The sequence below is a fragment of the Pseudomyrmex gracilis genome, unplaced genomic scaffold (genome assembly GCF_002006095.1).
Source record: "Pseudomyrmex gracilis isolate BER0280 unplaced genomic scaffold, ASM200609v1 scaffold_74, whole genome shotgun sequence".
NCBI classification, from domain to species: Eukaryota; Metazoa; Arthropoda; class Insecta; order Hymenoptera; family Formicidae; genus Pseudomyrmex; species Pseudomyrmex gracilis.
The window spans coordinates 491,622-515,276 of NW_018020658.1; the positions used below are offsets into that span (position 1 = coordinate 491,622).

Here is a 23,655-nt window from a genome sequence, read left to right on the forward strand (position 1 = left end):
CCCCCCACCAAGGCCGCGCGGCCGGGTCAGTGACCCCGCCAAGGCCGCGCGGCCGAGGTCAGTGACCTTACTGTAGTATGTATATAATACATAATAATGCAATATAAAGTATAATATTAAACGATTATTTACACACGCTTTTTCTGATAGGACATATTGCAACAAATCGAATAAATCAATCGCGCGCGGCGCGAAAAGACGCGCGCTCGAATCGCGCGATCAGTTCGCGTGACTAAGTAATTTGTTTTTTACGAGATGACACTTTCGAAACTCCCCTACGAACTCTCCAAGCGGAATAGAATAATCGCGCGTAATTTGCGAGAGAGAGAGAGAGAGAGAGCAAATTGGAATCTATTTTTAGAAACGTAACAATTGCGACGAAACATGTTTTCTTTTCGGTCGCTAAGTAAGCGATAAGTAACAATCGCTTTGATTAAAATCAAAGTAACCGTGTTTATCGGACCAGCCGAAAACAAAACAAAAAAGATAATCGCGCAATTCGCGTTATGTCATCTCGTTTGTCACTTTGGACGATCTCCACTTTTTTATCACAAAATCTTTTGACTATGCACTCGTGTGAGTGATGACAAAAACGCGCACGTTGCGAAACCGCACCGTGCGTTCGTCTTTGACTCACATTGACACTTTGCGTGTGTGTGTGTGTGTGTGTGTGCGCGACGCGATCAAAAACGCACAGGGTGGTTCGCGCGTATAAATTTTCTCGATTATGAGTCGCGCGCGCCGATAAGAACAATTTCGTGGGCGTTGCGACTGAAAAGTACGCGGCGACTGATACGCACATGCGATCGTAGATACGCACGATACCCCAAAGGAATTTACGCAGGGCATGGCAAGTTCATGCTTCAGGTAAATTTTTGTTTCGCGCTCGATCGTTTTCTCGACGATTGCAAAACAACGCGTATAACACGTCGCTCATTCCGTAATTTCACGAACGATCGCGTTGATTTTCAAAATGAACTCTCGACGACGACGTGTCCGTACACGGATTTCTCACGTTCGTCTTCGTTTCGTCGAGGTTATGTCTCGCTGCCTCTTGGAAAAATGTAAAAGAAAATCTGGTTCCACGCTCTTCTCTTTGCTCGTACAAATTTATTTAACACGTATTTTTTCCCATCCTTATTTTTTATGGTTTTTTGTTCACATTGTCAAAGTACTGTTGTAGACGTAACGTTTGGCGTATGTTCCATAGTGTATTTTTACGTGTCATTTATTTCCATTGTTAAAATTCTTGCAGCTAGAAATTACGTGTCTCTGTTTTTTTTTTTTTTCAGTGGGGTGGACGAATATGGTTTTGAACGGCCGCGCGATTTCGATTATGAAACCTATGAGGATTTCATGTCGGAGTACCTTAAGGTTCTCGCAAAAATGGCCAAGAGATGGGCGAAGATCATCGGCGAGGGAAAGTCGCCGCAGCGAAGCATCACCATAAAGAAGTACGTTCGCAAAGGGATTCCGGCGGAACATAGAGGATTGGTAATTGAATTTCGGTTTGTTGTCATTTCGCGTTCTAAATGAGAGCAAACTTAACTAAAAAAAATCACGAGGTCACAGGTATGGCTCGCTGTGAGTGGCGGAGAAGACATGAGAAACGCGTCGCCGGATCTCTATCAGAAGCTGTTACTGTCTCCGCACAATGCGGAAATAACCGAGATCATAAAAACCGATCTCCCGAGAACGTTTCCGGATAATATATTTTTTAATAACACAGAAAATCAGCAGCATCAATTGTACAACGTGCTGCTGGCGTTTGCTCATCAGAACAAAACTGTTGGATATTGTCAGGTAACATTTCGAAAATATTTTTCAAATCAAATAAGAAAGAAACTCGAGGTTTTCGTTTGTTTTTAGGGCCTAAATTACATAGCCGGGTTGCTGTTGCTCGTGACGAAAAGCGAAGAGACAGCGTTCTGGTTGTTGAAAGTATTAATTGACAAAATCTTGCCAGATTATTACACACGCACCATGGACGGTCTTCTCACCGATATTGACGTGCTCGCGGAATTAGTAAGGTACGGAGCAGCAAAATTTTTTTGAAGTTTTTTTTATTTGTATTGCCAACATTTCTGTAAAACTGTACGCACGTTATCTTTACACAGAATCAAAATACCTGATGTATATCAACATGTAACAAACCTGGGATTACCTTGGCCAGTAATCACAACAAAGTGGTTTGTGTGCTTGTTTGCTGAAGTTTTACCCATCGAGGTATGTGCCGCGATTATTGAAGTTTCTTGTTAACAATTACTTGTTACTCACATATCTGAATTCGCATACATGATTACGTTAAGTATCTCGCACACAAAAGCGCGCAACGTATGAAAAAAAAAAAAAAACAAACCACACGTTAAATCGTTTTTCTGTCAGACTACCTTACGTATTTGGGATTGTCTTTTCTACGAGGGCACAAAGATCATCTTTCGTGTCGCTTTAACGCTCATAAAGAGAAACAGAGCCAATCTGTTGGCCTGTCAGGATTTCGCGTCGTTGGCTGACTGCTTCAAGGAAATCACGAAAGACAGTATTGTTTTACGATGTCACGACTTTATGCAGGTTGCTCTCTTTTAATATATTCGCATGCGAATCGCAACAAGTGTGAGAGGAGCACAAGTGTGTGTGTGCAATTTTGAAAATCGTTTTGCAGAGTATTTTCAAAGTACCTGGATCACTGCCTGGTAGCACGATAGCGAAGTTACGGACGAGAGTAACGCAAGCGCGCGCGGAACAAAAGCAGGACAAACTAGGACGATAGTGATTTACAATGATCAAGTGTTTTTGCACATTACACCGAGATATATTCTAGTCTTTTTTTTATTCACCTGTATTGTTTTGTTAAATTGTATTTTTTTCGCATAAGTGTTCTATATTTTATTATTGTACATACAAATGTTTATGTAACGTAAGAAGAATGCATAGACGTAAGACTTTACTCAATTTTACATATACATTATAATATTGTATATACAAACTATATTGAAGGATAAGATATAAAAAAGTGTCAAAAATTATATTATTAAAGCGTAATTGTGATACAAACTAGAATGCGAAAGTTACATAGTATTGTGATAATTGTAAAGAGAAAATGAGAGTATTAGTGTTAATTCTGAGAAAAAAAAAAAAAGAGCAATATATTATATACACATATATCAGTTACATTATTTAGTTATATTCAGCGCCTTTAATTCTTTCTAGAAATTTTACCAGTAGATCTTCCGTAGGACTTTAATCCAAATGTTAAGGGAATCATGAAGGAGACATCGAAATTCTTATAAATGACTATAATAAGATGTACTAAAAATAATTTTATTTATTTATAGAACGAAGTATACATTCATATGTATATATATATATATTATAAGTTACATGACTATGTACATTGAAATTTGGTTCCTAAAAAATATATATATACGAATTAAATATACATATAACTGTCTAATTTTATTATGTATTATTTCTCGAGCAGGTCTTTTGCCTCATTAATTTTTGCAGCAATGTACGGAGAACCGCCGCGATCCGGATGATTCACGGACATCACCTTCTTAAACTGTTCCTTCACTTTAGCTTTACTGGCAGTAGGAGATACTCCCAGGATTAAACTAGCTTCGCGCCTGGTCATTTTTGGCTCAAACCCACCCTTGTAGTATTTATTGTTTGCTAGCGTCTGACAAACATTAAGAAGCATTAGTGCTTTTTCACACGCAAACTTATTGCCAAAGACCTATTTCTACCTGAGAATCTAGCTTTTTTACTGTCTCTGCCATTCTCTGCGACAGGTTTGGCATCCTCCTGGCCAAATAACGACCGGCAAAACCCACAGCGGCGAGACCAATACCTGCTGCCACAAGTGTACTTGCCTGAAAAAAAAAGAAGTTTTAATTTAATATTCCAAACGCACGTCTAAAGAATGTCTTTCTTTAGAGACATTTCGAGGTATGTAATTATTATATGGACTTAACCTTTAATTTTCTTAACCATACAACTTGATGACATAGTTTCAGCATCAAAGTGACGATGACATTTTACAGAAATTACAGAGACGCTTTAGCGGCAAAATTGTTATTGTTTTCGAAAAATATTTACAAACTTACTTATGTCGAGAAGATGATGAAATAAGCAATTTACCTTTGACAATTTTGATATCATTTATTCTCGCTTTTACACTTGTTGATAAAGTTTAAAAACAACATGCAGTTGACGTACTTTTTCAATGTTTAAAACACAATGTTCGAACTATTGAAACAGAATTTTTTGAGAAAGATTTTGAAATTCTTACCATTTTTTTTTTTTACTCCAAGTGTCACAAAACGACAGACGCAATTATGTGCAACACGTGCTTGTGTATACCGGAGTCCTAAATAATTTTAGCGCGTCTTCACAATAAGCTATGGTCGCTCCATCTGAGCAACACCGAAGTAATTATTGCAAATACGCGCATATTGTGATATATCAAATATAAATAATTATAAATACGTGACACCCCGCATGAGATTTACGACTTAAACTTTGGTTGTTTGTCTTGTCAAAAGAAAATACTAGAAAAAGATATGGCCGATATAAAAGCCCGGACACAATTTTTTTCTATTATTTTCGCATTCGTTTTTTTATGTGATAAATATTTCTTGTCGCACAAAGTTAAAATAAAAAAGATTAAAATTAAACTTCTCTCATTTTATAGATTTTTTTTCTTTTCTACAAAAAGAAAAAAAGAAGCATTTATCTCGCTTCGGTTGTTGGACAGAGACAAAAAAAAAGACGAAAGGAAGCAAAAGAATGACCAATCGCGGTGAACGTTTTAATCGAACAACCGGCTTTTCAAGCGGATTCTGGCAATTGACTCAAATGGTTCGTTGAAGTTGGGGACCAATCGGCACCGATCGATCAGCCGAATCGACCAATCACGTTTCACAGGCCGCCAAGTAATTTCGGAAGTGATCAACGATCTCGAAGTTCCTAAGGCGCGGTGACTAGAGGAACTACACAGGCTTGATGGCGTTTATTGAAAGTAACAACGTGGACGAAGTACGTTTAGTGAATTCGGGTGATGTATATATATATATATATGTATATACATATATACATATATATATAAAGAAATATATGTTGTACATACTTAACACACAGTGATATTACGAGAAATGCACGGAACGAATCGTGCATAGATATGTTCCTCTTCGTACGTGTGTAGCATATTGATAAAACACGTTGTGTCCGGCGTTCTATCTAAAATGGATGGAATCTCTGGATCATACCATTGAGACGATCCCCGAAGTATGCCGAAGCTATGGACAATTTACACTGTGGTTTGAGTGACGATATACGAATGAGTAAAGAAAATTCCGTTCCGATAAATTTATATTGGGGTACAGGTCTTTCGTATTCTCACCTCACCTTTATCCAACAAATGCACCCCGCAACAAGGCTGTATCGCGTGTGTTTCAAAATTCACTGCCATTACCGAAGAGAGTTTTGCGCATGTTGGTGTGGATATTGAATTTTGAAATACAGCCTGTAATACGCGTTTAGTTTACCCTATCCACGTCATATGTGTGTACACTGTAGATTTGTTCGAAACAAATAAACGCAATACGTGTGTCGCGATAAAAGCAAGGTGAGAATACCAGGCCATTGAATTAATGTCGGCTTGTTTCTCAATTGATAACATCTCGCCAAACATCTTGTACTCGATGGCTGGCGAGATCGAGCATCGCGTATAAATTTTATATCGTAGTGAATGTAACAGATCTTTATTAGGATCGAGAGCGAGACAACGTCGGACGTATGGATTTTCTTCTTTGATCGGGAGGAGCTCTCGATGATACTATCGATGTCACAATTAATATCGCTCTCGGCTCGGAATTAATCGGTCCCTTTCCCAGCCTCTGTCCCGTGAAATCACGTTTCTTCGATACGTGATTCTTCGATTAGCGAATACAAATGAACCACATGACCACGAGAATTGGAGCAGAATAATTGTTCGTAATATCAGCGCGGATAAATGCAAACACGAGTTTTTTCTAAGTAAACCGGATAAGGAAACGATGAATTTTTACAAATTTTTTTTTTTTTTTTTAAATAAAGCGATCTCTACGTTACTTTGTGGTTTTCTCGCACAATTCAACATTTTTGCGAGATCAGTCGATGTAAAAAATATTCTCACTTCTTGTACATGGCTGACTCGCAACAATGTTGAAACATTGTGTCGCAAAAACGAGCTCGTAAAATAAATTTTTATTACAGTCGTGAAGTTCAACGTACAAAGCTCCGAACGCGTATCTTCCGCCACGTAGAAATCTGCGACACAGAATCCAGTCTTTTAATAACCGTGGGAAAAAAAAAAAAAAGAACACGATAGAGCGATTTGAATTCGTGAACTTTCGAAATATCTTCTCCTCGAAGTAAAATCGTCGCTCCTCCTTTCCTCTTCCGCGTCTTCGTCGTCGGGCGAGAGAGAGATATATATCCGTTCCGGATTAAACGGAGTATAAATATGATCTATAACACACTTTTGTTCCGCCTAACGAGTCGCATGCGCCGCGCTGTTGACACGATATATCCATATCGCAAGAATATTGTATTTGCGAGCAACACACACGTGCGCACACGCACATAGACGGCTAGGCGAAAAGTAGGTTCCACGCGCGCGCAAAGATAACGCGCAGCGGAGACTCCAAGGATAAACAAGCGTGAACGTGTCGACAATCACGCATAAGAATTAAATTCATTTCGTACCACACGACGCGAGCGAATACATATATGTAATTGTAATATTCGTACAAAAAAGAAGACTCTGTAAGATCTCTAGATTATGCTCATTGTAACACAATGTGAATTCTCGATTCTCCTTGCGAATCAATGTTCTCTTATCTCTTGTTGTTGGCAGTACAGTATAAACATTTGAAACAATAAAACCAACATTGCTTCCTTCCATGTTTATGGTAAGGATTTTTCAGTTGACATTTATAGTCCGCGATTACTCACTTATGTAAACTTGTGTGTGGTGGCCTCTAAACCCAACCACACGCTCTTTACATACGTGTATACACACATACACTCCGACGGAGCGTACACACACACACACACAAGAGTCGACTCGATACAAGCATATAAGTGGTCATAAGTTTCGGAAGGATAATTTTACATCGGTCTAGATGTGTGCGTGCGCGCGTGTGTGTGTTTGATCGGTCGGTAAACGTTTTTACACGCAATGCACTTGCATGCGGATTTACGGGTGCGTCTTCTTCTCGCGAATGGTGCCCCCGCGAAAGGTGCTCCATGTACGTTTCTCCCGCGGTCTTTCACTCTTTTGTTTTGTTTCTCTCGGGGATGTCGGCGCGCGTGCGCATGCGAGAGAGAGAGAGAGAGATAGAGAGAGAGCGAGAGTTGAAATCACACGCTCCTCGCGACGCGACGCAAATGGCATTCGCGCGCGCGTTTTAGAACGAAAAAAAAAAAAAAGGGAAAAAGATGGACTATACAGAAGATGACACATACGGCGACTCTCCCCCACATAGAAGCGCAGAGCGCGGACTCCTCTTCGTATTTATAGTCCATCCGTTTTCACGTACGTTGCTCCCATCGTTGCGAGGCATCGCCGATACGACACGCACGCGTGTGAACGCGTGTGTACTTACACGCGTATACATATAGAATTGTGCGTGCACGGGAGCCCCGCGCGAATCTCGTGTAACGGGCGCGCATACGTAACGTGCGCTCCGGAGCCGTCGTTACGCTGCTAAAATAAACGCAGCACGCGCCAAACGACGAGATTTTGCCGGCGATTGTCGACGCGACGCGACTTCTCTCCCGCGTCGTACTCCCATCTCTCTATCTCTCTCTCTCTCTCTCTCTCTCTCTCTCTCTCTCTCGGGATCACTCGCACGGCTCTTTTCTCCACTTGTCTCAATGATACCTTGTAAATCTCCGATGACGGCGCATGTTAAACGACATCGGTGTTTATTTGTCGAAGACTCGGAGCGATTTCACTTTCTTCGAAATCGCTCGAGCGCCTTTTTTGATGTGTGTTTCTTTATGTTTTTCAACAATCTAAGACGTATTCGAATATTAGTCAGTAAACTGTTGTAATTAGTTGGAAGATTGTGATATATATTAAATTTTTTGATCATCGCTAGATCATTACCGTACTTCGTTCTCCGAGGCGGAGGTCCTTCGTCGTTATCTCGCAAAAGATCGGCAGAGGATCCGAGAGAGGATCTTTATGTTTTTTCCGAGAGATGGATCATCGATCTGCGGCAGATATCAAGTGCAACGACCCGAATGCGTGAAGTTGCATTTTGTAAGAAAGGATGTACGGCGTCGGCGTTGCGAAAGTCGCGGCGTTTTTCCTGGCGAGAAAATCCGCGCTCGAATAAAGCGACACGAAGTCGCCGGCGCAAGTCGAACGCGTAATGTGCACCCATCTCGATTTAATAGACAGCCTTGCTCGCTTGCGATAGACACGTTTTTCTAACTCTCCCGAGCCTAGCGGTTAGCGTCCGACGAGAGTCATCGAATATAACGATAATAGAAGCCTGCAAGAGAAATAACAGTTTTTGTAAAAACATGGATTATAAAATGTTTGGCAACTTCTTGTGTAATCCGCTAAATGTCTAATAATCTACAACGAGAGACACACAAACGTTTTTTATCCGCTCTTCCACGGAATTATATCGTTAGGAAATATTCGCAGAGTGTGTCTGTTCGCTCCTGAAGAAAAAAATATCGTGTTCCTTCATTCCGATTGTTTTGCGCGATAAGCCACGCATCGAACATCGCGTTGCTAAAGTTTCACGTGACGATAAGTATCGTGTACTTGTTACAAGAAACTTTGTATAAAGCTCGAATACGTCATCCGTTTTTTGTTTGTTGTTTAGGAAACCGATTTGTACGTGAACAAATTCGTGGATGAAACTGGCCTCATTCTCGACGAAGTATCATTCGGACTCTGCGTGTATACAAAAAACACATGTAAAATCTATTATACGAATTTACGGCAGAGAGTTCGCTTAAGTAAAGGTTCCCTTATTCCCCCCCCCCATTCTGTTACAAGCTTGCGCGACACTGTACCGCGTATACTGTAGTATATACAGGTTGGGTTAGGTTTATTCGGCTTTCGAAGTAGTATACGATGATTCGAGGGGGCAGGAAGCGCGAGAGGAGAACTTGACCTAAGTGAATCGTTTTCCTTGACTTAAGCGAAACTCCGGCGCAAAAAAAAATTTTACGACTACGTATTGTAGTACATACACGTTGTTTCGCTATTCTAAAGGGTTAATGTATACAAACACTTCGCTTTGTACACGTTGCTGTTGAGAGCAAGACTGAAAAAGGGGGGGGGGGCAAAAAGGGATTTTAAAAGATCAATTTATAAATTTATATTACATTTACGCGCTCGTACGAAAAAATCTGCAGCTTCTTTTATCACACTATACTGCCGCAGGATTCTTCGTACACACACAATTCTCGTCCCAAAACAAAGTACTCGTTCCTTTTATATAAACGTAATCTAATTTAATTTGAAGCTAGAAAAAAACGTTGCGAAGCAGAAAACTTTGAAGCAAAGAGCGATTTTCGAATATAAAAATTGTGGCAATAATTCTCTTCGATCGCGTACAACAGTCGAAAAGAGATTTTATTTATATTTAACAAATTATTTCGAGTTACGCAAAAAAAAAAGTTAACGCGAAAAGTATTTTATCTCGACTTGGTGAGTTTTTTTTGTCTTATCAATTTGAAGTTTTCGGACAACAATTGACGCGTGTCATTGAACAGAATATTTTGCGCATTTATAAAATGGTATATGTGTATAACCACCTCAGAGAAAATAATTTGAAACGCAATTTGCAGATACGAGGAACAAGGATGAAACACCGTGGAGCGAACGACGTAATCGTCGCTTCTTCTGCGCCGCTGTCGAGCATCAGACCGCCGGGAGAGGGTGGCCGGGATAGTCATGGTAGGGACAATACGTCAGCATGTCGCTGCCTGCTATCGCCTCTCCTCCATTACATACAACCGAGGCAGCAAACATGGCGAGTCAGTCGCTGTTTACGGCGTGAGCAGCCTACGGCGCTTGGACCGGGGCAGCCAGTATTCAGTGTGCGAGCAGAACTCTCAGTGGGTGATGTGAGCTTGTGCCATCGTATATTGACGATTTTCGGTGATTATTACGATTATGGAGTTACCGAGGAAGTACGCGGCGACGAAAAAAAGGGTGGATGGACACCATAGCGTGAAGCGAAAAACAGCAGAGCTGACGCCTACCAGAGCGTCGCCGAAGCTGGTGCTGCGATCTGTGGGTGAGGACGCGGAATCAACCGCCATACACCCGGACGAGCTAAAACCAACGTCAGAAGTAAGAATTCAAAATCCGTTGCGATCCACCACGTTGCACATTATTTAATCAACTCTCGTGATCTTTCACAATTCTGTTGATTGTTACTTAATGTTATTTAATAATTTTAATTTAGTTTACCGGCTGGATTTGTCATTTCCAATTTAACTTAATTCGATCGCGTGTTCCGTTGGAATTGACCAATCCTCATTGGTAGTTGAGCTGAATCGGCCACAATCGAGCAATTACGGAGAATATTCGATCGGTCGATTAGCTTAATCAGAGACGGTAAAATTTCATTTTGTAGCATGTTAAATTTATGAAAAAAAATTTTTTACTGTATATAACATGTATATATGTTTCTAAGATTTCTAGGACCCTAACAAAACGCTCTTTTGTGAAGATTTCAAAATTGTCTACTTAAGACTTGTTTTTTTTATTTGTTACAGAAGATTGCGTCTAAAATAAATTGTCGCAGAAAATATAATTCTAAATCGTAATCTTACTTATTATAATTATTTTGAAATATTTTCTATGTACATTGTGGCCCAATTAGTGGTCCAATTTATCATATGTATTGTTTGTAAGACCAGAATGATACAGATATTGGATATTTTTTTTACTATGTATTTATAAATAATCGATTTTTCAACAATCTCACAAATGTAAAATAAAAGAAAATTATTAACACATGCTGTTTTTTTTGTAGTGCCGAAATTATCGGAGGAAAGTCGACACTGTAGACACACACGGAAGATTGGAAAGCGGAAGTGGAAGCGGCGAACAGGATGGCGGCCAGCACGATGACGGAATAGACAATGGAACGAAGAAGAGAAGAACTCGCAGAGGCAAACCCAAGAACAAAAAATTCAAGGCGTATTCTAAACTAATATCCTTGGAAGAAAAGATCTCAGCAAACAGGCAGCCACCCGCTCCGTACAATACCACGCAGTTTCTCATGGCTGACCACAGTGACCTGCCTGATCTTGAGCAAAAGTTGTCGAAAGCAACATCGCTGGATATTCCCGCTTCTCTGTTTCAGAAACCGGCAACGCGCACTCGCGACTCCAGTTTTAGCATAGATTCGAACGACGACGAGTATTTTTATTCCTCACCCGAAGACGAGGAGGAGTTTTTAACGAAAGAGTTCTCGTCCGCTTATGAGGCTCTACGCGAAGAACGATTGAATTCCTTAACAAAATCGGAATTGTTGCAGGAGTACAGACTTTTAGAAGCTAAACTGGAAACATTAACAAAGAGGTTACGGAACAAAAGTACCCCTCAACTTGACGGAAACGATGGGGCGGAAAGTAAGAACGTTCCCGCTTTGGATGCCGAGATAGCGAAAAAAGATTCGGAGAGCAAGAACACATCTAACACGGATATCGAAGTTACGAAGAAGTTGAAGCTGTGTCAGCAAAGGGTGGACGACCTGATACAAAAGACCAAGCAGCTGAGCCAGGAGAACGAGCAATTACGAAAATACGCGGAGGAAGCACAGAGATTGAGAAAGAGCAGCTCCGAGTCTACCATTGATACCGAATGTGATAGTAGTGATAGCGACAGCTCTACTTCTAGCGATAGCAGCCGAAATTCTTGTAGCGGGTGCTCCTTTGTATCAAGTACGCAAACATCTCCGAATCGCTCTTACAAGTCTAGATTAGATAATAATAAGGAAAAAACGGGTGATAGAATCGATAGCTGCGAGACTAGCCAAAGCGGAAGTCCCCGAACATGTACGACACCCACTAACTTTTCTAACGGTCTTACGATCACAAACGAAACCGGCGGATTACCCACCTAGATTTTAAACCCGTTTACTCGGACATTAATGCGTTTTCTAAGTGAAAGAAAAAAAAGCAACACACTTAATATTCGATATGTTCAATAAATGTCGAGAAAAAGCGCGATTCTTGAAGAAATAATATAATAAATGGGCAGCAATCGAGCTTTTTTTCAATATTTCTTAGTTTTTGTTGTATATTTTTTATTTGTGTTAGCTTAGTTAATATTCTATTATCTTATATATTATTAATAAAATCATCATGGTCTTATATCTCGGTTAAAAGTCTCCTCGTTGTTTTAAATTTATTTATATATTTTGTTTTTATATCTTCTCTGATGAAAAATTCGTACTTTTGAGGTCAGCAAAGGGTCTATGTATATATATACATAGCGTACGATAAAATGAATCCAAAAACGAACTCGAGCGTGTCTTTCTAAACGACTTACTTGAATTCGTGATATTCCTTTGTAAGTTACACAGTCGTGCATTAAGGAGTTTCTTGGATACTCGCCATTAGCTGTCTTGTGCGAATTGCACAAATCAGTTAAAAATTAATATAATATTATTTTGAAGAAAAAAATTTATTTTATTTTGACGCAAAGTGCAGGCATTTTAAGCATATATATTTTTTCGCGTATTTAAACGTCATTTATTTAAACGTCAAAATGATTATCGCAAGTATCCAGAAACACATTAATACTCTTGCAATCATCTAGAATATCGAACATTATATATCTAGATGCTGTGCCTGTATAATAACCATTCACAACAAACAAAAATTTGGTTAACTACCTGATAATACATTCGTTTTCGAATACATTTTATGATGTTTTACGAATAGTTTATAGTTTTTTGATTTGGAAAATCTCGAAACCAATTCCAAAACAATTATCTGTTCAACATCTATCGACGAGATTATATCACTCCGATACCTGTCGCTTCTCCACTTTGGCATATCTCCTTTTTTCCTTTTAAGACTATACATATAGTTACGTGACTACATATGTATGTGTAATAATAACAATTAACAATATATGTATATATATATATACATATATATATATATATATTTGCATATAGAATTAATGTTTCCTAGAAAGATCACTCGTAAATATTTATGCTACATTAACTGCTTAACACGGAATTTAGATTTACATTCGTACTGTAAGAGATATATTATTACGTTTCTCTCTTCCTTGTTTTTTTAGCACAGTATATACAAAGAAATTTGCGTTTATTTCAGGCTGATTTTTTTCTGCGTGCTGTAAATCGAGAATTGTTGTTAAGTTCATATAAACGTGGTCTACAGACCATCAACTAACGAGGATCTACATTCATATATATATATATATATACACACGCAAAAAAGTGATTTATGATATCGATGATTCTTTTAGATTCACGCGGATATATTATATAGAATATATATATACACATGTACACACACATACACACACACACATATATATATATATATATATTAAATTATATTATATTCTAGAAAGTTAAAAAACTTTTTGTACAATTGTGTATAGTTTTTTAGAGGATAAGACGAAACGTTAGTTTATGGTCTGAAAATGTAAGATATGTCAAGATGTTTTAAAATTTTCGATTTTTAATAAATCTTTTGAGTTTTCTGTTCCATATTCACATCTATGTTTTCTGTCATTTATAAACTTTTTTTTTGTGTTATTACGCTTCCAATTGTTTCCTTCATTTCCAATCCCAGATAGAAGATTAAATTATATGTAAATTAAAACAAAAAGGTATTGAGTCAATTTATTGAATTAAAACCAGAGTTATATAAAACTGTGTTACATTTTATTTCATTTTTTTCTGCTTGATCAAATGATTTTTAAGAGCTAGTTGTTTCTCTCTGAAAGACCGTTTTACTTTCGATTTCAATTTATGTTTCAACATCAAGAATGCTTTACCTTTTTTCTTCTCGCGATTTGTTCTACTGCACAGTGGATTCTGTCGACGATCTTTGAAGCCGAACTGATCTCTTCCTTCTTGTCCTTTCTATAAAATTTAGCGACATCTTGGTTATTCATTCCGATTCTCTGCGTCATGTGAGATTTAATGTTTTAGATACGTACCTTTACCGATTTCTGTCGGGCATCCTTGTCGTGTTTTCGTTTCTTATATATATTTTCTATATCACTGAGCTTCACCAATTCCCCGCTCGGTTTCTCTGTCTGAACTTGATCGTGCGTTCTCTTGATCCCGCGTTTGACGTATGTCACTTCTTGTTTTGCTAACGCAACGTCGATCTTCCTGAAGTCTTTGTCCGTGAACAAGCGTTCTCTGGATATCACGGAAGCTTGAATTTTCCTTTCGGCCGTTAATTCCTCGTTTCGCTCCGTCTTCTGCTTCGATTTCTTTTCTAATTTTTGCGCCTTCTTTTGCTGCTTCGTTAAAACAGTCTTTTTTCGATTGGGAGAAACCGCCGTTTTGTCGTCAACGAAATGTGTCAACGTTTGTTTGTCAATAGGAGACGTCAATGTTTCATCTTCGCTTTCATCGGCCGCTGACTCGTCGTCGCTATTTTCTTCTTCCCCGCTACTATGACTTACATCAACCCACTCATCATCGTCCTATATTAAAGTACAAACTGTTTTATCACGCACGTAAATATCAGCGATCACATAATAAAATATCTGACAGTTTTTACTTACGTCTGAATCGCTAGTGTCGCTAGTTTCTTCAAACATCTCAACGGGCTTACCACGCAAAACTTCCGCTCCGGGTATAAATTCGCTCGCTCGAATCTCACCGTATTTCGATGGTTTTATCATAACATTGGCTTCTGTGGGACGACCTCTGTCTTTTTTACGCAGCAAATCGGGCATTATGCGTCTGAACGCTCCGATCAGGGACTGCGCGGCCATCATAACGGAGCGTTCCTTGTACTGCTTGTATCGCGTTAAATCTTCCAGTAGATCTTCGTTCATAGCCAACGGACACCGTGCACAAACTTCACGCACGGCATTCAATCTGAGCAAATTTCAAATGCAAAAAATTGCAAATTGTTTTCAATAAAAAAAAAACCCTGATCGAACACCTACCCAATTGCTATCACGTCCGCGGAATTCCTTTCAGTCACAAAGTTATTTACCAGGGTCTTCAGGACGGGCTCCAACACATCGGGTGGTACCAATTCGTGGGAGGCTTGCGCCACGAACTGTAAAAGTTTGGTAACCTCTGAAGAAAAAGACAAATGCATAACAGATCTGGACAAATATAGTTAAAAAAAAAAAAAAAAAAAATTCTTTGCTCTGATGAAGCAATTGCCTGTTGTATTTATTTAACAATTAAATTATTAATCTCACCTCGTTGATGAGGTTGAAGAAATCTCTGTATGTAAGGATAAAAGTTCAGTAGGAATAAATTGTGCAAACCAATGAGTCTGGAAACAACATCCAGAGTCATGAGCTTCACTTCGAATCTGTCGTTGTTCTTTTCGATCTGCTTGAACAATTTCTCTGCAAATTCCTGAGGATCGTGAATCAAATGCAGCGCCGAAAAATTATACTGCGGTGCGTTGGATTTTTTCTTTTTCGTTTTCTACAAAAACAAATTACAGCTAGAAGTCACGCTTTCCAAATGAAAATACATATATAAAAAAAAAAGTGTTTCCCCAGAACAAAATTTTAAACTTACTACATATAACTGTTTAACTTTCTTCAATTGTTTCTCTCGTTTCTTCGTTTTCTTGTTCACTTTGTTGGCCAGCATAACTTCCCTCATGTTTGGCTCGTCATCCGAGTCGCTATCGTCGCTGTCCTTCTCTTCGGGATCGGTCCCCAAGAAGAATTTCATGCTAGCAACTGATACTTTGGTCACCTTGGAGAAGCAACCCGTTGCTATAACATTCACCGTTTTCACGTCGTTCCACACATTTTTATTGTACAACTCTATCATAATGTCTACGGACATCTTCGCAGCTTTGGCATTGGGATCTTTCAGCATTGAAAACATGAAATTCTGCAGCACAGTGTTGACTTTGGAATTTTTATGTTTTGCATTGATATTTTTCACATCTGTGACTATGTGCGTTTGAAGAAATTGTCGCAAAATCTTATTCTGACATTTTAATAATTCGAAAAATAAACTGAGAAGCGCGGTAGGCTCGAGAAGAGATTTGTTGCGTAACTGGATCAACGCTTTGCAAAATGTCTGTAAAAACAAGGGACTTAATTACACAACGCGACAGAGAGAGACGAACGCGTTAAAAGTTAAATGACCTACCATTCGCATCTCATTGTCTAATATAACATTATGTGTTTTTAATATATCGACAATCTCTTGAGGATAAGTCTTCAGGTCGTCTGGATAACAATGAGCTACCTGTAATAATACACAAAAATTGGCATGTTCAGCAAATGCATTTTATTATCTCTCTCTCAAGTAATTAGTTTATCCAAAAATACAAAATCACACACACAATTAAAATAAATAAAAACACTCAAGTGTATTGTAAATAAATATAAATATTCAAGAAGAGATTATTTTCTACACTTAAAGTCTTAACGATACATCTTAGCTCGAACTGTTTAAAACGTACACAGACGGATAAATATTATCAAAAATAAAATGTTTTTGTATAATTTATATAGCAAATGTATTTAATTTATGCTCAAATAATGGTTAATATTGAGGCCAACTGTCTTAGCCACGACCGTAACGAAGTCTTGGCTCGCGCAACACTTAAACTTCGGCTCGTCCAATTGCAGGACGTTATCGCCGACGACGCTCAATAAACCGAGTTCGCACAAAGTAGATATCTGCGCAAGCAGATTAGCATTTATGTCCACTTTTTCGTTAAGTATGGCGCAGAAGATCGCGAGCATCCTCGAAATACCGAAAACTCGAGGTTTTCTCTGCGAATTCATCTCTTCTGTCTTTCTTTTAATCTGCTTTCTCTTTCTTCTTTTACTGTTCTGTTTCATAAAGATATGTTTATCGTACTTTATCGGAATGGACGAAGCCAAATACGCCGCGATAAGCATAAACTTCGCGTAAAATGGCAATTCGAAGCTCAGAGCCAACTTCGTCGTCGACTCGATCTCCCGAGACATTTTATGATCCGTTTCCTGCGAGAAGTCGTCCGTGGAAACTCGCAAATAAATCACTTCCAGATTGGATTTCAGCGTGGCGGAAATATTTCGCCATAGCGCGGAAACGTTATTTTGATCAATTCGCTTACTTTCTACGGGCTCTATGCACTTGACAAAATTTATTCCGGCCATGTGCCGAAGCTCATTTAAATCCCGACAAAATCGAAAAAACACAGAAAGAAACCAATTAAGATAGGTCTTGTAAAATTCCGCATTGTACTTGGCCGGTTTGTCCAGCAGTAACAATTTAGTCATTTCGTCCTTCGTGTACTGCGGAAAGTAGATCTTTACGGGCCGCAATGTGCCTATCTTGGTGTTAAATTTGTCCCACGCGATTTCGCTTATAAAAACAGTACATACATTGATACCAGATAACTCTCTGAGCTTCGAAAACGCCGATAGAAAAGTCACATCGAAATGCCTTAACTTATGACACTTATCGAACACTAATACAATCGGACGTTTATCGTCGAGACAAATATTTCTTAGCGCAAGTATGAAGTCCATAATATTGTCACAGTTATAATTCAGTGGTACGTCATTGCTGGATTTCTTTGTTTTGAATGCCGTTAGATCGTGCAGTATGTAATTGTACACATGCTTGCTGCCCAAATGCTCTATACAATTGACAAAACTGACATTGTACTTCAAATATTTAAGCAAACTTTGCACAATCAACGACTTTCCAGTGGCCATGTGACCGTACAAAAATATACACTCCGGCATTGGTTCGTTTGCCTCGCCAATCAAAGAATACAGCTGTGTTATGACTTTATCTCGGCATAAAATACTGTTCTTTGTCGCTTCTAAATACCGTTCCATGTTATATAACTAAAAATTATCCAAACAACTTGAAATGTATTCAATGTTGAGAATTTTAATTGCTTATACTCTGTATCACATCTAAGAAGAACAGAGATGAAAACAATGATGAACTGTCAACGCTGTGACACATAGAACAGCATAAATAAAGTAGTAACTTGTGTAGTTTTGATTGCTTCTATGATTTCATGATGCTAACCTGAGCCAAGAAGGTTACCAGTTCATCAAGTTTTTTATTAAACTGCGTGGGCTCTAGACGAAAGACTTCTAGTGTAGATCTATAATGTTCATGTTGCTGGAGGAACTGTGAACAAATATATTAAACACAATAATATTTTTAGATTATTAAACAATTTTATGGTTTTACAGATAATATATATATATACATATTTTATTATTTCAAACTTAATATATAAATATATTACAAAAGAACGTTAACTGAAGCTTACTTCCTCTTTGTACGATTCCGAATCACGTTTGATCAGATTCTGTAATTGTGGAAGGTTATCTGGCAATTGATTGTTATGCCTTACCATCTTTTATATGCTCAAAAAAATCTGTAAAAAATGATTATTTACAAAATATATAACAATTAAAACAAAATTATATCGCAAAAAGAATAAACACATATTATCTTACGGTATACTTAATTTTACACGATTTTTAGGTTTAAACAACACATTCGCTCTTACTCAAACTTGTTCTTGTTGTTTTCACAGTAAGATTCTGTAATTTAGCAATTCTGATTGTTGTTGTCACCGGATATCAGATTCATTTCACAAATATTTTCTATTGAACATTACTCGCATTGCAAAACCACGCGGCTCGGTGCAGTTATAACCCTTCTTAGGGTCATCACACACAAAATCACTTAGCTGCATATGCAACTTCACGCTGGATGCTTATTGGTCCAATAGTCTTAAGAGCCGTCTACAATGGAGAGTTGTAGGCCGTAATAGTAAGAAATTGACCAATCACAGACGAAGTACAGAAGAATAATCGATTGTGATTTGTCAATTTCTTACTGTTACGGCCTACAACTCTCCATTGTAGACGGCTCTTTATGTGTCATGCATATGCAGCTACACTGAGTTCAAAATGAGAAGCTTTTGCCAGTGAGAAGACTGAGAGCGACTGTCAGTCAATTTTTTCACTTCTAGATAAGTTTTCGATAACTTTATCTAGAAGATATCTTCCAAAATTGATTCTCCTTATTGGTTCTCAGAGGAATTTATCCAGAGGATAGCTTATCGAGAGGTATGAAGAAATCGGCCGTTGGACTTGTGCACATAGCAGGGAATAGAACCGCACGGTTGTGAACGTAGCACGGAATAGAACCACGTTCACGTTTGAACATAACGTACGTACCGACAAGTCGTTCGTGGACACGTGGCTACGTAGTTGTCAATGTGCACCACCCGTTGACATTGCGCAAGCTGAGCACCAACCGATACGTACGTTGAAACACAATTCTCGAGTAGGATCTTTTCGTTATTTTCTTATATCTTTATGATTTTTTCTAATTTGCAGATATTTCTTCTCTCCATTTGTTAAATTACGTTAAATGTTGAAAGATTTTGTTAATTCCGTTTAAAATCGAGATGGATGACTTTAAGGAGAAACAGACAAACGCAAATATAATTCCGAAAGAGGATGACCACGAGGAAGAAGTTATTCAGATGACAGACGAAATGGTGTTTGATACGTTTTCGGAGGACGAAGAGGAGGAAGTTGTTTCATTGGAAGATGAAGACGAGTTTACCGAAGAGGAATATCAGAAATACCTGAATGAAGAAGAAGAGATTGAAAACAAAGATGACGCGGTGCTTGTGTTTCGTGGCCACCGTCCGCAAAGTAAGCTGCAATCTTTGAACAACTCTGTGATCAATATCGACAAAAAAAGATATATTATCAATGACATTTCTATCAACAATTGCATTTTATTACACTTGTTATAGACTTTTTTTTTTTTTACAAGTCTGCGACTAATGTTGTAACGCACTGTTGTTAGATGGAGTATTTTGTTGTGCTTTGAGCAAGGACGCTCAACTAGCGGCGACAGGAGGTCAGGATGATAAAGCGTTTCTCTGGAATGCTGTCACAGGTGAGATCATCATTGAGTGTACCGGTTTTGAAGACAGCGTTATATCCGTTGGATTTAATCACAACGACAAATACATGGCTGCTGCCGACATGAGCGGCATAATAAAAGTTTGGCACATAGAAAACAAAACTTGCATCTGGCAAGTCAATATAGAAAATATTGTGGTAAGTAGTATTTGTGCGGCCGACAATAAATTTTGATATATTTGTTTGAGTGACAATCTCTCTTGGATTGGTTTTTTTTTTTTTTTATTATCTAGTGTATGCAATGGCATAAATCGAGTAATGTTTTACTAGTGGGTGTAACATCAGGAAACCTTTATATGTACAACATACCCGATGGAAATGTTAAAGTTTTTGCTCAGGGATACGGAGATCCGCTGGAGACTTTTGTCATTTTTCCTGACGGTAAGAAATGAATGTGCGTAGACTCGATCGAGATGACAAAATGTTCCGAGTTAAATTTTACAGGACTGCGCGCCGCGGTGGGATTTGAAAGCGGCAAAATTCACGTACTGGATTTAAAAACAAACACGGTGTTGAGTCGCACACCCAGCGATCCTAAGCGTTTGCACGGACATCAGTATTCCGTTCTCACCATAGACTGTCATCTAATTAATAATACGTTAATCTCGGGATCGAAGTCCGGACAGGTTATAATAAGTTCCGCAAGTACCGGCAAAGTAAGGATAATTCAATTTGCATCGTAATGTGTAATAGAAAAATGAAAGTTCACAAATGTATATTTTTATATTTACGCCTCACGATTGAATATTTCTCAGGTACTTTCTGTATTGTACGATCCAAATCCGGAGCCAGATAAGACTATTACCGTGGAGTCTGTCGTATTTAGCACGATTCCCTCCTCCTTTAACTGCGCTGCTGCTGCGATACTCGAAGACTGTAATTGGGGAAGAATTGTCATATGGGACGTCAACACATTTGTAATATCTTTTAAATTTATTTTTGCTTCTTACAAATGTCTTTACACAAAGTTCACGTAAATTGTAAAGTCGACAATTATATTTTCAGACTATCAGATATAACATATCGAAACTGCAAGGAATTTTGAAACTAATCTGGACCAACGACAACATATTGTTCGCAACGGGGATAAATGGCCCGTTACTTGGCTTTAGTGTGACGCATGGCAGTTGTAGCGCCACATTTCCAGGCCACAAGGACAAGATACTCGATTTACACATATGCGAGTGAGTGATTGATATTAATTGCGAAAGAAGTAGAGAATCTCACAAAGTACAAAATTATTATTTATCGTCGGACAAAAATGAAACGCGTGACAATTGTATTCGAGAGAACATTTATATATTATACATTTTTTATTACAACAACTTCGTCCGAATTTCATTTCTTTGTTTGGAAAATGTTTATTTTTTGGGATAGCTCTGTAGCGTGGATTTTTTTTTTTTTTCAGAAAAACAAAGAGGGCGTTGACGGTTTCGGACGATAGTACCGCGAGGATCTTTGATGTATCAGGTAATGTTCACTAATATCACGTACGTCTTCTGTTTATAAGATAATGTGTAAATCATGTATAAATAAAAATTTGAAGTTTACCTAAACTTTTCCTTGCAATTTATTTTTGTACCATTCCGCGTCAAGTTTATATCGCTCACTTTTCCAAGTGAAGTGCGTTGGCGCGTTCTCCTCGCCATTTTCGAAGTGAAAAGAAGAACTGAATTCGATAGCTAAGTTCGATCTTACCAGACCGATACCTCCTGCTTTTTCTGGCGCGGGATGATACACTCTCCCGGTGTTCACGTTCATGAACAACTTCTGCGGTTGAAACGGCACCTGCACGAAACTCACAGTGATGATTCGACCATTCTCACGGCACAAAATTTGAATCGGAGAGAAGTATTGCAAAATTTCATTCTTGTATAAATTTTGAGAATTGAAAAAAAAAAAAACTGTTCTAAATATATGTTGTGGTATTTTGAGAAAATTTTTGTTGTATATGTGAATTTTGATATATCCATCAATTTTTCTATTCTGTTTAATTGTCACTAAATTGTATCCCTTTGTTGTATTATATAGCTAATTTTGAAATATATTACCATCAACAAGTCGTCCGCGTGTGCGTAACTGAACCAATCCTCCGTCTCATTGGTTTCCGAATTATGTTTGCGAACAACTTTTGTGAAGACCAACGGCAGATCGTCGCATCTAACGTAATTTCTCTCCACGCCGCAAATCGACAGAAACGGAAACTCGTCCGTATAACGACCGGTGTTGTTCTTTCTCAGATGCTTGAAGAAGAATGCCAAGAATTTTTTATCTATAACCGGTGTATGATATTTATGTGAGCAACATTTCTTCGATAAGGGAGAAAACATTACTCAGATTGTTACCTTTGAAACACGAAGTGAAATTTCTTATGCGAACGTCATCCAGAAACAACTGTGAAACAAACGGAAACGTTATTACGGACTTTTTTTTTTTTTGTATAAAATTGTACAAAAACCTGCTTGTTCGGTTGCTAACAAAGTTGCTCTTTGATTTGAGTATGAGGATTAAGCTGAAAAATACCATGCCTTGATGATCGATGTAGTAAAAGTATTCTCGCACACGGGGCTGAGGAGACTGGCCCTGAATATACGTCGCGTAATTTTGTTGAAAAATCTTGGACCAAACGAACTTTCGCACAGGAGCGAAGGCTCCACGTGCGCACAACCTCGATGTCATTGGTTTGACACTAACTTGAATATTTATTAGATCAAACTAATATCTACCGATTGTTGAATTTTATGAACAATTGTTTGCCAATCGTTCTACTTGAGACTCGATACACAGTTCGAGAATTGCAATTGTGATTGCGATTGATTGCACGTTTTTTAATCGACCTCGAATCAGCTGAAACAGTCAACAACGCGACATACGTCATCTGGCGGCGAATAGTGCAAGAGAAAGGAAAGAATTTTGCGATATCGCGTATCAAAATTGCACAAACCGATTATCAGTACTACAGATTTCTATGTAAAATTATTCTATACAATTGTATTGCAAAGAAATTAAAACTTAATTACACATAACACGAAATAAAATAAATATATATCGTATTGTTCAAAAGACGTTCTCTTCGAGCCATCTTTTTACAATACGACTTTTGTTTCTTATCTGTAATAGATAAGACGCAAAAAAAAACTAGTGCCATCTGAAAGGAAGATTTAAAATCCATCCACCCACATGCGAGCAGACGGAAGGAGGATTGGAGAAGGACGGACGAACGGACGGACGGCGGTTGGGTGACGGAGAGAAGTTCGAGAGATGAGATACAACAACGGCACCGAGGAGAAGGAGGTGGCACTTTCCTGAGCGAGACAGGAAATCGGTTTCCGCGCTCCCAGTACATCACGTCACGTTTACTTCTCTCGGTCTTCTCGCACGTCCACGTTCTCTGCTGCGCTCGGCGGGGACGGACGACGCAACGCACAACGCGCGACACACAACGAGAG

The 23,655-nt window shown here is 38.5% G+C and overlaps 7 protein-coding genes across 13 annotated transcripts in view; 3 read left to right on the top strand and 4 right to left on the bottom strand.

Annotated features, from left to right (window-relative positions):
• Positions 1–3,368, top strand: part of LOC109854807 (growth hormone-regulated TBC protein 1-A-like) — a 10,219-nt gene extending 6,851 nt beyond the window's left edge. Inside the window, exons 1-7 of one of the 2 annotated variants that reach the window (XM_020428276.1) lie at positions 638–867; positions 1,293–1,494; positions 1,573–1,803; positions 1,870–2,030; positions 2,118–2,226; positions 2,386–2,571; positions 2,663–3,368. In XM_020428276.1, the coding sequence (XP_020283865.1) occupies positions 848–867; positions 1,293–1,494; positions 1,573–1,803; positions 1,870–2,030; positions 2,118–2,226; positions 2,386–2,571; positions 2,663–2,770 (1,017 nt within the window). In that variant the 5' untranslated portion in view covers positions 638–847 and the 3' untranslated portion in view covers positions 2,771–3,368. Of the gene's footprint in view, positions 1–637; positions 868–1,292; positions 1,495–1,572; positions 1,804–1,869; positions 2,031–2,117; positions 2,227–2,385; positions 2,572–2,662 lie in introns of those variants that run through there. The other variant, XM_020428275.1, reaches the window with a different exon arrangement.
• Positions 3,369–3,371: 3 nt separating this feature from the next.
• LOC109854808 (mitochondrial import inner membrane translocase subunit TIM14) lies at positions 3,372–4,563 on the bottom strand. 2 transcript variants are annotated; one of them, XM_020428278.1, is made up of 3 exons: positions 4,292–4,563; positions 3,747–3,872; positions 3,372–3,679 (listed from the first exon to the last, which is right to left on the bottom strand). In XM_020428278.1, exons 1-3 carry the CDS (start codon positions 4,292–4,294, stop codon positions 3,467–3,469), a joined length of 342 nt encoding a protein of 113 aa, XP_020283867.1. In that variant the 5' UTR covers positions 4,295–4,563; the 3' UTR covers positions 3,372–3,466. The 2 variants fall into 2 exon arrangements, with proteins under 2 accessions (XP_020283867.1, XP_020283866.1); XM_020428277.1 differs by lacking the exon at positions 4,292–4,563 and adding an exon at positions 4,141–4,258.
• A 352-nt stretch (positions 4,564–4,915) lies between these two features.
• Positions 4,916–12,968, top strand: LOC109854790 (suppressor protein SRP40-like). 3 transcript variants are annotated; one of them, XM_020428241.1, is made up of 3 exons: positions 4,916–5,037; positions 9,862–10,369; positions 11,058–12,968. In XM_020428241.1, exons 2-3 carry the CDS (start codon positions 10,190–10,192, stop codon positions 12,150–12,152), a joined length of 1,275 nt encoding a protein of 424 aa, XP_020283830.1. In that variant the 5' UTR covers positions 4,916–5,037; positions 9,862–10,189; the 3' UTR covers positions 12,153–12,968. The 3 variants fall into 3 exon arrangements, with proteins under 3 accessions (XP_020283830.1, XP_020283829.1, XP_020283831.1); XM_020428240.1 differs by lacking the exon at positions 4,916–5,037 and adding an exon at positions 5,161–5,342; XM_020428242.1 differs by lacking the exon at positions 4,916–5,037 and adding an exon at positions 8,893–8,982.
• A 965-nt stretch (positions 12,969–13,933) lies between these two features.
• Positions 13,934–18,985, bottom strand: LOC109854787 (protein SDA1 homolog). 2 transcript variants are annotated; one of them, XM_020428237.1, is made up of 10 exons: positions 18,769–18,985; positions 18,526–18,633; positions 18,276–18,380; positions 16,386–16,484; positions 15,798–16,313; positions 15,467–15,701; positions 15,203–15,338; positions 14,813–15,131; positions 14,234–14,731; positions 13,934–14,156 (listed from the first exon to the last, which is right to left on the bottom strand). In XM_020428237.1, exons 2-10 carry the CDS (start codon positions 18,610–18,612, stop codon positions 13,956–13,958), a joined length of 2,196 nt encoding a protein of 731 aa, XP_020283826.1. In that variant the 5' UTR covers positions 18,613–18,633; positions 18,769–18,985; the 3' UTR covers positions 13,934–13,955. The 2 variants fall into 2 exon arrangements, with proteins under 2 accessions (XP_020283826.1, XP_020283827.1); XM_020428238.1 differs by having other exon boundaries at positions 18,716–18,985.
• LOC109854789 (origin recognition complex subunit 5) lies at positions 16,608–18,362 on the bottom strand. Its single transcript, XM_020428239.1, has 2 exons — positions 18,276–18,362; positions 16,608–18,157 (listed from the first exon to the last, which is right to left on the bottom strand). Exon 2 carries the CDS (start codon positions 18,074–18,076, stop codon positions 16,763–16,765), a length of 1,314 nt encoding a protein of 437 aa, XP_020283828.1. The 5' UTR covers positions 18,077–18,157; positions 18,276–18,362; the 3' UTR covers positions 16,608–16,762.
• A 320-nt stretch (positions 18,986–19,305) lies between the features above and the next one.
• On the top strand, positions 19,306–21,789 carry LOC109854776 (angio-associated migratory cell protein). Of its 2 annotated transcripts, XM_020428210.1 has the most exons (8): positions 19,306–19,530; positions 19,607–19,930; positions 20,088–20,344; positions 20,440–20,587; positions 20,651–20,862; positions 20,962–21,123; positions 21,212–21,390; positions 21,615–21,789. In XM_020428210.1, the coding sequence occupies exons 2-8, from the start codon at positions 19,678–19,680 to the stop codon at positions 21,688–21,690; spliced, it is 1,287 nt and encodes a 428-aa protein (XP_020283799.1). In that variant the 5' UTR covers positions 19,306–19,530; positions 19,607–19,677; the 3' UTR covers positions 21,691–21,789. The 2 variants fall into 2 exon arrangements, with proteins under 2 accessions (XP_020283799.1, XP_020283798.1); XM_020428209.1 differs by lacking the exon at positions 19,306–19,530 and having other exon boundaries at positions 19,548–19,930.
• Positions 21,598–23,647, bottom strand: LOC109854777 (UPF0598 protein CG30010). The gene is made up of 4 exons (XM_020428211.1): positions 22,730–23,647; positions 22,552–22,600; positions 22,258–22,478; positions 21,598–21,994 (listed from the first exon to the last, which is right to left on the bottom strand). The coding sequence occupies exons 1-4, from the start codon at positions 22,883–22,885 to the stop codon at positions 21,758–21,760; spliced, it is 663 nt and encodes a 220-aa protein (XP_020283800.1). The 5' UTR covers positions 22,886–23,647; the 3' UTR covers positions 21,598–21,757.
• Between the last annotated feature and the right edge of the window lie 8 nt (positions 23,648–23,655).

Coding starts and splice junctions, on each gene's coding strand:
- LOC109854789 (XM_020428239.1), bottom strand. CDS start 18,076: ATGGAACGGTATTTAGAAGCGACAAAGAACAGTATTTTATGCCGAGAT.
- LOC109854790 (XM_020428241.1), top strand. CDS start 10,190: ATGGAGTTACCGAGGAAGTACGCGGCGACGAAAAAAAGGGTGGATGGA. Junction 10,370..11,057: donor AGCTAAAACCAACGTCAGAA/GTAAGAATTCAA, acceptor TTTTTTTTGTAG/TGCCGAAATTATCGGAGGAA.
- LOC109854808 (XM_020428277.1), bottom strand. CDS start 4,161: ATGATATCAAAATTGTCAAAG. Junction 3,873..4,140: donor TGATATCAAAATTGTCAAAG/GTAAATTGCTTA, acceptor TTTTTTTTTCAG/GCAAGTACACTTGTGGCAGC. Junction 3,680..3,746: donor TAAAAAAGCTAGATTCTCAG/GTAGAAATAGGT, acceptor AATGTTTGTCAG/ACGCTAGCAAACAATAAATA.
- LOC109854787 (XM_020428237.1), bottom strand. CDS start 18,612: ATGGTAAGGCATAACAATCAATTGCCAGATAACCTTCCACAATTACAG. Junction 15,132..15,202: donor GCGGACGTGATAGCAATTGG/GTAGGTGTTCGA, acceptor AAATTTGCTCAG/ATTGAATGCCGTGCGTGAAG. Junction 14,157..14,233: donor CCCGACAGAAATCGGTAAAG/GTACGTATCTAA, acceptor TAAATTTTATAG/AAAGGACAAGAAGGAAGAGA.
- LOC109854777 (XM_020428211.1), bottom strand. CDS start 22,885: ATGACATCGAGGTTGTGCGCACGTGGAGCCTTCGCTCCTGTGCGAAAG. Junction 22,601..22,729: donor ACATCGATCATCAAGGCATG/GTATTTTTCAGC, acceptor TTTGTTTCACAG/TTGTTTCTGGATGACGTTCG. Junction 21,995..22,257: donor ACGCGGACGACTTGTTGATG/GTAATATATTTC, acceptor AGTTTCGTGCAG/GTGCCGTTTCAACCGCAGAA.
- LOC109854776 (XM_020428210.1), top strand. CDS start 19,678: ATGGATGACTTTAAGGAGAAACAGACAAACGCAAATATAATTCCGAAA. Junction 19,931..20,087: donor TCGTGGCCACCGTCCGCAAA/GTAAGCTGCAAT, acceptor CACTGTTGTTAG/ATGGAGTATTTTGTTGTGCT. Junction 20,345..20,439: donor TCAATATAGAAAATATTGTG/GTAAGTAGTATT, acceptor TTTATTATCTAG/TGTATGCAATGGCATAAATC.